At 48.9% G+C, this 14,050-nt stretch overlaps 2 protein-coding genes across 2 annotated transcripts in view; one reads left to right on the top strand and one right to left on the bottom strand.

Moving 5' to 3' along the window:
- Positions 1-14,050, bottom strand: part of CASKIN2 (CASK interacting protein 2) — a 648,645-nt gene that overhangs the window by 446,551 nt on the left and 188,044 nt on the right. The window lies entirely within an intron of this gene.
- CDK3 (cyclin dependent kinase 3) lies at positions 530-4,634 on the top strand. The gene is made up of 7 exons (XM_030962133.1): positions 530-657; positions 1,571-1,648; positions 1,989-2,109; positions 2,603-2,773; positions 3,175-3,276; positions 3,912-4,115; positions 4,509-4,634. The coding sequence occupies exons 1-7, from the start codon at positions 530-532 to the stop codon at positions 4,632-4,634; spliced, it is 930 nt and encodes a 309-aa protein (XP_030817993.1).

Below are 14,050 nucleotides of genomic sequence, written 5' to 3'. Positions count from 1 at the left end.
CCAAACAACAAAAAAGACATTTCTGCTGGGTGTTTGCCCTCAGCATGTCCCAGCAAAGCCATAATTATGAACCCAATTACTCCACTGACACCCAGCACTGTGCAGATGGAGCAGGAGAGCTTCCCCTGGCCCTGTGCAGTTCATGCTGCTCTTCCTGAGGCTCCAAAGTGCATCTTTACATCAATTTTCCTCAATTTTTGGCTGTAGCCAGCACACTGCACAACCTGTGCAGCAGAACAACCAGCTCTGGGCGGTTTCTGTGTGGCTCTGTCCACCTGAAGCTCCCCGGACACCCCAAAGCCAACCAGGCCGCCCTGTCCACCCACAGCTGCCCCAGGCAGGTCCCTGAGGGCTCCCTCAAGGCCGAGGGAGCACCAAGGTGGGACCCAGACCCTGGCAGCACCTCAGGGAATGCCTGGGGGGCTCAAACACTTTCCCCACGTTCCCCTTTCTGTTTCCCGCTTTTTTCCCTCCCCTCAGAGCGCGGTGCCAGCTGCCCCCAGTGCCATCGCCAGGCCCAGGCAGCCCCATGGAGGCCATCCAGGCGTCGTTCCAGAAGGTGGAGAAGATTGGGGAGGGCACCTATGGCGTGGTGTACAAGGCTCGCAACAAGCGCACGGGGCAGCTGGTGGCCCTCAAGAAGATCCGCCTGGACGCGTGAGTGGGGCAAAGTCCTGGGCCTGCCATGGCGCCAGGCCTGTGCCCAGTATGGTGTGGGAGGCACAAAAAAGACTCGCATGAGGGGAAAAATGGTGTCTCTAGGATTAAAATAATCTTGTGTATTGTGGCACCAGGAAAGGCAGAGCCAAAGGGAGTGTTGTCTGGAGGGCTTGGGGGCTTGGTGTCTCATGGGCATGGCAGCTGTGTGGATCCACAGGGAAGACCCCAACTTTCAGGTGATCTAAAAAAGGGCTGATTTAACCCATTGCTGAGCCAGCAGCTCAGAATCTTTGAGTGTGAGTGTTTAGGGCCTGACCTGGCACCACTTGGCCCCTGGGTCCACGGCACAGGGCAGGGGGAAGCAGCTGCCATGTTGTGAGGTAATATCTCCCTCAGGGCTGTGCTGTGGGGGCCAGGCAGGGTCAGCCTCGGCCCTCCAGGGTGGGACTGAGCAGGTAAAAGCTTATTTCTGTTCCCCTGGGTCATCCCTGAGCTGTGTGCACAGTGAGGGGTGTCTGCCTGGATTGGGAGCCAGTATGCTGGGGCTACACCCCATGGTGGCCCCTCAGAGTGGGGGAGGTGGCTGCCTGAGGGGCGAAGAGCTTTCATTTTCTCCGACCTCCCAAAGAAAAGACCTAGGAAATTAATACATTATTGTTTCTCTAAATGCACCCTTAGGTGCTTCCAAACAAGATCTGCCGCAACGCTTACATGTCTAGGTCATCCCCTCCTTCTCCTTGCCCACAACTCCATTTCCTCCTGCCTCATCCCAGCCCACCCCAGCCACTGCTGCACCCCAAACTCAAATGCTCCCTTGGGGGACAGTGGAAGAAGGAAGGGACACAGAGCCCCGTTGGGCTGTGGGATCCCCCTGGGTTGTGGGGTGCAGTACAGCCTGTCTCTGCCACAGGGAGTCAGAGGGTGTCCCCAGCACTGCAATCCGAGAAATCTCACTGCTGAAGGAGCTGAAGCACCCTAACATAGTCAGGTAAGATCTGGATGCACCTCCCCACCAGCTCATCCATGAGCTCCTGCTCTGGGAGCAGGCAGCAAGGAGGTTTTTCTGCCCTTCCCCAACTGCATAGCAGGACCAAAATACACAGCAAAATGCAGGAATCCCTTAAACTTCCCTGGCTTTCAGCAATACCTCATGGGTCTGCCACTTCGCCAACACACTGCTGCTGCCCCAGACTAGATTCTGCCCTTAAACTGCTCCTCTCTTCTCCAAAAGACCAACAGAGCAGAGGCATGTGTGGGAGGAGGGGTGTTTGGGCATTTGCAGAGGTTTGGAGCAGATATTGAAGGGAGAGCCTGTACTTCTTTTACAGGCTCCTGGATGTCATACACAGCCAGAAGAAGCTCTATATGGTGTTTGAGTATCTGAATCAGGACCTGAAGAAGTACATGGACTCATGCCAAGCTGGAGAGCTTCCTTTAAGCTTGGTCAAGGTACAGCATGGAAGGAATGCCAACAGGCAGGGCAGACAGCATGTCCCTGCTGCCTTCTGCTGGGCAGACCCATCTCAGAACTGCTCAGACTGGGCCTGGAACTGATTCCTCAGCCTCCCAGATCTCAAACATTTTAACTGGGAAGCTCTCATGGCACTATTGCTCAGAAATGTTTATTTCCCAGCAGTTTCCAGGCTCTCCAGCCTGTCTTGCTGGAGAACAAAGGAGGGATCTCTTGCTAGTTACCTTTGTAGACAGTAATGTGTGGGTGGAAGAGAAGGACAGTGCCTGGACCAGAGTCTCTCTGTCCCCATGTGATGTGGCAGTAGTTTGTGTGTATCTCTGAGTAGTGGCCCATAAACCTGATGTTGCACTGTAACAAGGGCTTTCTTCTCATTCAGATCTATAAGAGATCCAAAGTGCATTGGTTCACACAATCCAGAGTTCAAAGTGTTTTCATCATGGCCTTATCTGAAATCTCTTCTCTCCTCAGAACTACCTTTTCCAGCTGCTGCAGGGTGTGAGCTTCTGCCACTCGCACAGGGTCATCCACAGGGACTTGAAGCCGCAGAACTTGCTCATTAACGAAGCAGGAGCAATCAAGCTGGCTGATTTTGGACTGGCAAGAGCTTTTGGGGTCCCCCTACGCACGTACACTCATGAGGTAGTGTCAAGCTCCCCGAGTGGGGTACATAATCCAGAGTGGGTGAGCAGCAGCAGCAGCAGCAGAAGTTGTTCATCCATAACAGAGGCATAGCCATGGAATGTGCTCATAACCTCACCTGCAGCTAAGGGACCTCCATGTCCCCATAAAGTGTGCTGTCTACTGGGGCCAGGCTGCCAGCTGGGCTCCCACCTTCTCTCCACGGGGTACATTTAATTGTTCCAGTGTGTGTCATTCTGTTAATCCCAACCTTGCAGGCACTAAAGTGTCTGTAAATTCAGCAAGGCCTTAGCATGCTCTGATTTGTACAGTCACTGCATTACAGCTGAGAAGGGAGGGTCCCACACCATTGGTTTCATCCAGGGAAACCAGACACATTTTGTTTGTTGGTTCCTTTCGAGGTGGTGACTCTGTGGTACCGAGCCCCTGAGATACTGCTGGGATGCAGATACTACTCAACCCCTGTGGATATCTGGAGCATCGGCTGTATCTTTGCAGAAATGGTAGGATGGGCTTAAATAATCTCTTTCATGAGCCAGAGGAGGCAGCTGCAGTGGGAAGGAGGGATGAGATATAGAACATCTGGGATACTGTGTTCCCACCCTGTCCTGGGTGTGCTTTATGGAAAGTCCACCCTAAGGGTTAGCTGGTCCTTCTCTCAGAAGGAAATCTACAAACCTGGGGGCCTGGCAAAAGTTCCAAATACGTTGGAACATGATGCCTCTCCTTGCAAAAGGGGTAAGTTCAGCCTTATTGCTGCAGCATTTTGACCCTGGGAGGAGATGACTCTCTTCCAGATGTCCCCATGGTGCGCTGCAGAGAACAAGCACTCTTGTGGCATGGCAGAATGGATCTCCTAGGGGCCCATACTCCCCTTGGAAGAGCTGTGGTTAGCTCTGCAGTATAATAGCACTTTTCCTCTTTCCCAAAGTCCCTGAGCTGCAGAGCAGGCAGGAGGGAGCTAGCCAAGAGTGGGAGCAAGCAGTCAGACCCCTGTGATGTTCCCAGCCACTGCATTGCAACTGCCCTGGTCTGTGCAGGTGTTTGCACCTGCTGGGACAGAGGGCTGCTTGCAGCAGGAAATAGGGCACACAACTGATGGAAAAGTGGGAACTGGCTTTTTCTTTTCTTCCCCCAGATGACCAGGAAGGCCCTGTTTCCAGGGGACTCTGAGATCGATCAGCTCTTCCAGATCTTTCGCACCCTGGGCACTCCCACTGAGGTGACCTGGCCTGGTGTGACCCAGCTCCCTGACTACAAGGGCAGCTTTCCCCGGTGGCCAAGGAAGGAGATGAAGGACATTGTTCCAAACTTAGATCGAGATGGGAGAGACTTACTGACGGTGAGTGGGGGCTCAGAACAGGGCCTGGGGATAGACAGGATGTTTTCAAACTGGGCTAGGAGTAGGGATATTTGAGATTTATCTGGAAGTCTAGCTGATCTGGGTTGAGTGCTCACCTCTGACTTTGCAGAAGCACCAAATCATGGAATAGGGCTCACTCAGTCTTAGTCTAAAGAGGGACTGTCATTGCAAGTTCCTCTAGGAACCACTGCACTGGGAGTCAAGGAACTCTTCTTACATAATCCCCAGAGTAACTTCAGTTATGGGTGACTCCTGGAGCCCAGAGAAGGAAAAAGGCAGGACCAACATCTGCAACTGGGCCCAGCTGTGTGCAGGTGCAATCACTCACTCAGTTTTAAAAATCCTAAATCTGCTGGGTTTTTCTCTTGGCAGCAGTTGCTCCTGTATGATCCCAGCAAGCGCATCTCAGCCAAAGCAGCCCTCAGCCACCAGTACTTCCTCTGCAGACACTCTGGGAGCCCTGAGCAGCGACCTGTGCTGCGGAGAGACTGCAGATGAGAGGACACGACTGTCCCCAAGCTCTTGCACCTCCAGGTAGCACTGCAGATGTGGTCTGGGGCACTTAGCAGGGGCCTGGCTGGAACCCAGGGTTCTGCTTCTTCTGAAGAGCCTGGAAGGGGACATTCTTGGCATTTAGAGACTTTCAGTCTGTTGCTGGGGGAAAGTTTGGGTTACAGCCACGAGAGCTGTTTTGAAGAGGTCATGTGCAAAAGGGGGGGGCAGGTAATTTATCAGCATAAACCACTGAAATGTAGAGAAGAGAGCATTTCTCTGAGGTTTGTCCTTCCACTAGTAAGCTAAGGTGACACACAGTGATTTCTGTCTCCAGCACTGGAGCATTCCCAGCTCTGTTGGCGGCAGTTGCTGGCACCAGGGAAGGGGGACACTTCTCTGCTCAGCCCTTTGCTGCTGTTATCAGCCAGGCTTCTCAGCACTGGACAAGCTGTTTAGTCTGAGCTCTTTAACAGAGCTGACATTCTGCTCTTTCACAAGCTGAAGAGCACTATCAGGTGTCTTAGTTTGTGCCTTAGCTATGACCAGGAAGCCAGAAGATCCAGTTAGCATAAAGCAGATCCACTTAGGATAAAGCACTTACTGCATATGACTGGAAACAGGGAGCAGCTAAACCACTGGCTTTCCATCATCATTCCAGATGTAATGCTGTTTCCTTTGCTTTATTGCCTTGGAAATGTTTTTGCTGTTCAAATGTTTGGGGGATTGTCTCTGACTCTTGGTGTGGTGTTGACATCTTAATTTCTTTTTCTTCAGTGTAAAATAAATGCCTGTCATTTGTTCAGAAACCTTGGTGTTCATTGTTTGGTAAAGCCCATCAGGCTGGTAATGCAGGACAGCCTGGCTGGTCCTTTCTCCACAGAGCCTTTCTCCCTTCCTCATGTCCTGCACTCTTTCTTTTATCCTTTCCAGCCCAGATCCTTGGCAGGTGCAGAGATGTGCTCTCAGTCCTGTCATGGAACCGGTACCAAAAGCGTTAATCTAATTTCTGCTGTGTCTGTGTACTTTTAGCATAGAAACAGGGTATGCAGGAGCTGCTTTCTCATCAAGGACAGAAGGAAGATAAGGGGAAGACATCTGCCTTAGGAATGCAGCTATAGCCAAAACAAGATCATAGAAAAAAACTGAACCTGGGAACATGGGGAAGGTTTTATGGTAATGAACAATTATAATACCCACGCAGTGACTGCATATAAGCAGCGAACTTGTAGTGAACGGTGTGCACGCCAGGTGGAGCCCATCCCCCGTGCACCAGGCCTCTGATAACTTCTTACCACTACTTGGGTGTTAAGGAGTTTGATTTTACCCACTTTTTGGTGAATTTTGGTGACAGTTATTGGCTACCCAGATAGGAGCTCACCTCTGAGCCTCGACAGATCTGCAGTCGACAGATCTCCAGCCGGCACCGAGGGGTTCTCGGGGAGAACCTCGGCCTCAGACCGTCAGGGGCTCGAGGCAAGATCCCTGGGGTGAGTGAAGGCATCGTTTAAATTGTTTATCTTGGGGTTATTGATGAGGGGTACGAATCCCCTCACAGAGTCACTGGTGAGGGGTTTGAGTCACCCAACAGGGTTCAAGTCCCTGGGAAAGCTCCCTGTCCTGGGCTTCGAGTCCCCCAGGACTACTGGGGCTTCGAGTCCCTCAGGACTAGGGGGTTCCAGTTCCCTTCGAGGGGGTCCCCTGGAGCAGGAAACTTAAAGCACTGGTGTAGCTGGCCGAGGAGAAAAAAAACCAGGCTCATAGCATCGGAGCCAAAACATTGGTGTACTCGCTTTTGTGGTGGAATTTGCTTCGATACTCTGAATTCTTTTTGGTCTCTGGCAGTGTGCGTGCGAGTGTGTTGATTTCAGTTTGCCGGCCTGTAAAATCAACCCTGGGACGCCTGTGATATAAAGCTCATTTAGGAAGAGTGTTGAAACTTAACTGCCTGTTGGGGTTTCGAAGCAATCGGGGTTGTGTGCTATCGATTGTTGATTTATTTTCTGTGTGCGCCGCTGAAATCGCATTTGTGGACGCCAAGCGCCCTCTCGTGCCAGTGCGCGCCGGATTCCCGGCGCGAGTGGGAGCGGGCGGGCGGGGGCACCCCCAGTTGCAGCTCAGCCGTTCCCCCGCCGTCACCTTGGCTCGGGGAGGAGGAGGAGAAGAGAAGAAACCCAACAGACTCGCAGCACAGCAGCCCTGCCCCGGCCCGGCGGGCTCTCGCCTGCTCCAGCGCCAGCCGCCCGGGCAGCGTCACCTGCGCTGTAGCCCAGAACCGGCCGCGGGGACTCCCAGGTAATCGTTGTATTCGCTTTCCAGCCGTTGTTATATACTTGTATTACTGAGCATGGGGGCGGTTTGTTCTAAAACTAGAGTGGGAAATGATATCCCGAATTCTCCATTGAAATGTGTATTGAACCGCTGGGAAAAGATAGGGGGAGGCTCGCTACTGAAATCCAAACTAATCCAATATTGTAACCACTGGTGGCCGCTGTATAAACTGGACAATCAGGTGAAGTGGCCGGAGAACGGCACCTTAGATTATCACACCATGTTACAGCTGAGGCTGTTTTGTAGAAGAGAGGAGAAGTGGAGTGAGATGCCTTATGTAGATCTGTTCTTTACTTTAAGAGACCATCTGGAATTGCAAAGGGGGTGCCTGCCCAGCCTGTCAAACCCTCTCATGTTAGCTTTTGGAAAGGAAGGGGAAAAGGATAGGAGATCAAAGCAATGTTACTCTTCTTGTGGTATTGGGCACCGCTGTTTGAAACGCCACAACCGATGGGAGGAGGATGATGTAGAAATGATAGAGGCCCCAGATGCAGGAGACAGGGGCATAGAGAATTGGGGTGTGCCTGATAAGGGGAAAGCACAGGGAGGGGATGAGCAGGCAGGGGGGAGGCAAGAGTTAATTTCAAGTCCAGTGGTGGGGAGAACCCAGGGTGAGCAGGAGGTGAGAACAAAAGAGGTAGGGAAGCAGGGGGTGAGAAAACAGGAGGTAGGGAAGCAGGGGGTGAGAAAACAGGAGGGAGGGGAGCAGGGGGTGAGAAAGCTGGAGATAGGGGAGCAGGGGGTGAGAAAGGTGGAGGTAGGGGAGCAGGGGATGAGAAAGGAGGAGGTAGGGGAGCAGGGGATGAGAAAGCTGGAGGTAGAGGAGCAGGGGGTGAGAAAACAGGAGGGAGGGGGGCAGGCAATGAGAAAGCTGGAGGGAGGGGAGCAGGGGATGAGAAAGGAGGAGGGAGGGGAGCAGGGGATGAGAAAGGAGGAGGGAGGGGAGCAGGGGATGAGAAAGGAGGAGGGAGGGGAGCAGGGGATGAGAAAGGAGGAGGGGGGAGCAGGGGATGAGAAAGGAGGAGGGAGGGGAGCAGGGGATGAGAAAGGAGGAGGGAGGGGAGCAGGGGATGAGAAAGGAGGAGGGAGGGGAACAGGGGATGAGAAAGCAGGAGGGAGGGGAGCAGAGGGTGAGAAAGCTGGAGGGAGGGGAGCAGGGGGTGAGAAAGCTGGAGGGAGGGGAGCAGGGGGTAAGAAAGCTGGAGGGAGGGGAGCAGGGGGTGAGAAAGCGGGGGGGAGGGGGATAAGCAGGAGGCCATAGCTCAGCTCTGGACAGGGCTGGGATCTCACAGCCTGGTAGTGGTGAAGGTGCCTTTCTCCCCAGTCGATCTCGAGGCATGGATGAGACTGGCAGGGCCCTACAGAGAAGATCCAGAGAGAGTATCTAGAGTATTTGAAACCATTCTCAAGACCCAGAACCCGGACTGGGGGGTTATACAAGTTCTATTAGATACTCTCTTAGACTCCACAGAAAGAGAGATGGTACTCAGGACTGCTAGGAAAGAGGTGGACAGGATAGGTACAGCAGGTGCATTACCAGGAACTGTGGAGGAGCATTTTCCCTCCCAGGATCCCCATTGGGATCCTTACACAAAGGAGGGGAGGCTTTTTCTGGGGCAATATCAACAATGGATATTATTTGGCTTTAGACATGCAATGCCAAAGGCAATCAATTGGTCTAAACTTTATGAGGTGAAACAAGAACCACATGAGACTCCAACTGCATTTGTGGAACGCCTAAGGGCAACTGCCAGGAGATACACCAATATTGATCCAGAAAAACCAGAGGAAGCTGTACAGCTGGCTTCCATTTTCATAGGGAACTCAGCACCGGATATTAGAAAGAAGTTACAAAAGCTGGAGGGAGCAGAGTCTCGTGACCTGGGAGAATTATTACAAGTGGCCTGGATAGCTTTTAATAACAGGGGAGAAGAGGAAGAAAACAAGATCCGGGAGAGAGAAAAGGAGAAGGAGCAGAAAGAAAAGAGACGCAAATTTGAGTGGGAGGAGAGAAAAAAGAAATGGGAAATGGAAAGGGAGGAGAAAGAAAAGAAACGGGTGGTGGAGAGGAAAAAAAGAGGAAGATGTAGGGATGCCATGCTCAGCGCAGCCCTGCAGAGGGCGCTGTTCAACCGCAGGACGGAGCGCGGCTCTGCCCGCGGGGCGCTGCAGCCGAACCAGTGCGCGTATTGCCGGGGACTGGGGCACTGGAAACGGGAATGCCCCAAGAACCTGAAAGGGCCCAAGCTCCCCCAGCTAACCTTCCATCAGGAATGACGGGAACAGCGAGTGAGAGCCCCAGCAGAGCCCCTGGTTACAACAGAGCTGGGGAAAAGAGAAAATTGAATAAGAGTTTATTATATTATATAAACTGTATATATTGACTTTTATATATATTCTCTCTCTAATAGTTTAGTATATTATAAATACTTATTCAGTATTAAATACAAATAACAGAAAATTAAACCAAGAAACTGTAAATGTTGTTGGTGCAACAGGGAAAGAGGAAAAACAAACATTCTTTAACCCTTTTAAAACCTGTTTAAATTTGGCAAACGGTGGATAACACACTAATTTTTATATATGCCTGAATGTCCAGTTCCTCTATTAGGAAGAGACCTGCTAAGTAAATTGGAGGCACAGATTCTGTTTAAACATGGAGAAATACAATTATTGGAGCTTGAGACTAAAGCCATCGAGGGAAGGACTTTTATGTTGCAGGGAACAGTGGAACCAGACAATTCTGGAGGAATACCAGAAATAGCAGAAAATGCAGTAAAACACTCTTGACTTGGACCAGTGGAACTCCAGGCCATTCCCAACAAGCTCAGCCTGTAAGTGTTACCCTAAAACCTGGATGAAAACCACTAAAGCAGAAACAATATCCTTTAAAGTTAGTATCTAGGAGGAGAAATGAGAGTCTAATAGAAAATTTAAGGGAATTTGGATTATAGGTAGAATGTAAGTGAGAATACTCCCATTTTGCCAGTTAAAAGCCTGGGATGAATACACAGGTTGGTACAGGACCTATGAACAATCAATCAAATATTCCAGGATATCCACCCTGTTCTAGCCAGTCCCTTTACCCTGTCAACATCCCTTACAGAATATCACCAATGGTTTACAGTGATAGGTTCAAAGGATGCCTTCTTTTGCATACCTCTTGATAGGCAAAGCCAGGGCATTTGTGCCTTTGATGGGAAAATCCTCAAACTGGTGGAAAGGCTCAGCTTACCTGGATTGTGATACCACAGAGATTTAGAAATAGTCCAACAATTTTTGGGAGCCAACTGGCAAAAGAATTAGAGACCTGGAAAAAAGAGAACCCTGAAGGGTTGGTCCTACAATATGTTGATGATATCTTACTAATGACAAATGCATGGAATTGGCTATTCTAAATTTCCTAGGCAAAGGAGGTTACAAAGTATTTTGGGAAAAAGCTCAAATCATGAGGCAGGAAGTTACCTACCTAGGGCTTGAAATAATGCCAGGACACTGGGAATGGACAGAAAAGAGGCCATCTGCCAAGTACCCCAACCTGCAATTGCCTGAGATTTAACAGCATTCCTGGCTGTGGCTGGATGGTGAAGATTGTGGGTTTTAAATTATGGACTTTTGGCCAAATAATTGAGCTTTTAAAGGAGGCCCCCGAAGGACCTTTGATTTGGGCTCCTGAGGGTGAACACACTTTCTGTCACCTAAAGATGGCCCTGATGTCTGCGCCCATCTTAGGACTTCCAGACTTAACAAAGCCCTTTGAGCTTTTTGGGCAGCAATGGCAGCACCTCATGCTCGGAGTTCTGGCTCAGAAAATAAGTGACTTCAAGAGGCCTGTGGGGTGCTTTTCAAAACAGCTGGACAAGGTCAGCCAGGGATGGCCCCGATGCCTGCGAGCTGTGGCCGTGACTGTTCTCCTCATCCAAGAGGCCAGGAAATTGACTTTGGGCCAAAAGATAGCAGTGCACACTTCACACACCATAATCACTGTGTTTTGCCAAAAAGGGGGCCACTGGCTTTCCCCAAGCTGTATGCTGAAATATCAGAGTGTTCCAGTGCAGCAAGAAGATGTGGAGTCGAAAGTAACCACAGTGGTGAATCCAGCCCAAGCCCTGAACATCCCAAAGCAAGAAGAGCAGCTGACCCTCCATTGCCTACACACAGTTGAGCAAGTTTGTGTAAGCTGACCAGACCTACAAGATGCACCAACTGAAGATCCAGAGTTCTTTACAGGAAGAGGTGGCTTGGTGCAAGATGGAAAATAAAAAGCTGGCTATGCCACAGTAACACCAGCCAAGGCAATAGAAGCTGCACCACTGCCCATGGACACCTCAGCACAGCTGGCAGAGCTCAGTGCTGTGAAGAGCCCTGGAACTGGCAGCAGAAGGAAGAGTGAACATATGGACTGACTCAAAATGTGCTTTTAGAGTTGTTCATGCCCATGGAACCATATGGAAGGAAAGAGGCCTATTAACAGCACAGGGATCTCTGATTAATATACACAAGAAATATTGTCCTTCCCTGATGCCACCCAGCTGCCCAGAGAAGTACCTGTACTACACTGCAGGGCACACCAGTGTGGGGAGTCCCAAATTCTTGTAGGAAACAGACTTGCAGACAAATCTGCACAAGGGGTTGCACAACAAGGCATCCTGGCATTAATACCTAAGAAAGCTGTTTCACTCCCAGAAGTTAGCCCTGGCTATAGTCAGGCAGATTTAAAACTAGCTACTTACCTAAAAGCCCAGAATAGAGAGGGTGGATGGCTGATAACTCCCAATAACCAGATCATAGTCTCACCCCAAGTGATACTGCAAATTGTCAAGGAGAAATACCAGCAAACCCCCTGGGGAATCAGTGCTATGGTGACTGGTCCAAGGACTCAGATACCAGTGTCCCTATGACAAAAAGTGTCAAGACTGTTACAGAAAAATGCCTGATATGTCTTAAAAATAATCCTTTGAATTCAAAAGTACTGCCTCCATGGATCACTAATAGAGGAAACACCCCCAGGGGTTACTGGCAAATTGTTTTTCCTGAGCTGCCAGGAGATACAATACTGGTATCTCCCGGTATTATTTATTGGACACCTTTTCCAGGTGGCCAGAAGTTTTCCCCTGCTGCACCAACAAGGCCAGGAAAGTCACCAAGGTGCTCCTCAAAGAGATCATACCCTGGTTAGGAGTTCCCATTGGGATGTCACTGATAGAGATCCCCATTTTATATCTGAAGTGTTACAGCAACTTGGTAAGCAGTTGGGTATAAGTTGGGATTTACATGCTCCGTGGGGACTGCAATCTGTCAGAAGGGTTGAGTGAATGAATCAGACTTTAAAGAGACAGATTGGCAAAATGTGTTTTCTTAAAGGAAGTTTTCTTAAAAAGTGGCCACAGGTGTTACCACCAGGCTTGCTATGAGTTAGAGTACAGCCCCAAACTAACCTGAAGGTGAGCCTATATGAACTGGTATTTGGGAGATCATATTCTGCTGTAACTTTCTCTGGATCTGAGGAACAAATTGGGAATTGGGAAATAGAACAATATTTAATTTTATAAGGAAACCCTTGAATGAATGAAAAAGGTTTGTCATTCTCTCAGAACCTCTTACCCTAGACCCCCCAGTTCACTCATTTCAGCCTGGGGATCACATACCCATCCAGATCTGGAAACCTGGGCCACTTCAGGAGCAGTGAAAAGGACCTTCTCTGGTTCTGCTGACTACAAGACCAGCTGTGAAAGTGAAAGGAATTAACTCCTGGATACATTGCTCCCAAGTTAAGAGGACTCCTGACTCAGACTGAATCGTGGAAAACACCGGATCCATGCAGCTGAAAATGTTGAAAACATCTGTAAAGGAGCAACAAAATATATAGACTAATATTTATGGGAATTATTTTATATTTAGGTGGAGATAAAAGAATTTTTAAAATTATTTTTAAAATTATTTTTAAATTGTTTAAATTTTTAAAAAAATAATTTAAAATTATTGTGAAATTTTTCTGAAGAAAATTTGAAGAAAATTTAATATTGAAGAAAATTTAGTTTGAATGAAAATGAAGAAGAAAATTTAATATTGACTTGAATCCAAGGGTTTGGTGAGATGAACAATCTGTCCAGCATTACAGCCTGCCTCCCTATCCCCAGTTCAGCAGGGAAATCTATTCCTTGGGGAATTATCCCTATAAATCTGTCAATGGTGATTCAATATGAAAATCTGACATTACAGAACAGAATGGCCTTAGATCTATTGCTGGCCAAAGAAGAAGGGGGTTGTGGGTATTTAAAATTGGATAGAGAACGTTGTGTGTACACATCCCAAATGTAACAGATGATCTCCAGAGACCACAAAATGTGGGCAGTTGCTGAGGGTAGCAAAGCTATACTGAAACTAATTGGTTCAATAAAATTCTTCAAGGAATAGTGTGATGGGCCCTGAAAGGAGGGCTGACTGGAATACTGGAAACCATCATAACTGTAATTGTAGTTGTAATAATTATCAGTACTGCTATTGACTCTGTTTGCAAAATGATCACTCATATCAAGGGCACTTGTGGGAATATAGGTGACTATAGATAGAAATAGAGTTGGAAATTATCAAATGCCTTAAGGAATTTGAGATGTTTCAAAGGGGGGGAATTGATACCAAAAGGGTTAATCCAATTTCTGCTGTGCCTTTGTACTTTTAGCAAGAAGAAATGGGGTATGCAGGAGCTGCTTTCTCAGCAAGGACCTATTGAATTGCTAAAACATCTGGCTTAGGAATGCAGCTACAGCCAAAACAAGGCTATAAAAAAACCTGAACCTGGGAGCATGGGGAGGGCTTTATGGTAATGGACACTTAAAATATGCATGTGGTGATTGTATATAAGCAATGCACTTGTAGAGAATTGTGTGCACATTAGGTGGAGCTTATCCTGTAATAAATGATGCCTCTTCTTAACACTACATTGGTGTTAAGGAGTTTTATTTTACTCAGTTTTCAGTGAATTTCAGTGACAGAACAAGGAGTTGATGGTTCTGCAGCCCAGTGATGTCTCAGTGTGGGGCTGCTTTCCACTTGAAGTTGCCACACACTATTTCAGAGTTGTGTTCTAC

Source organism: Camarhynchus parvulus, chromosome 18, assembly GCF_901933205.1.
Source record: "Camarhynchus parvulus chromosome 18, STF_HiC, whole genome shotgun sequence".
In the NCBI taxonomy this organism is placed as follows: Eukaryota; Metazoa; Chordata; class Aves; order Passeriformes; family Thraupidae; genus Camarhynchus; species Camarhynchus parvulus.
Note: the sequence above shows the minus strand (reverse complement) of the source record. Positions and strands in the feature narration are given on the sequence as shown.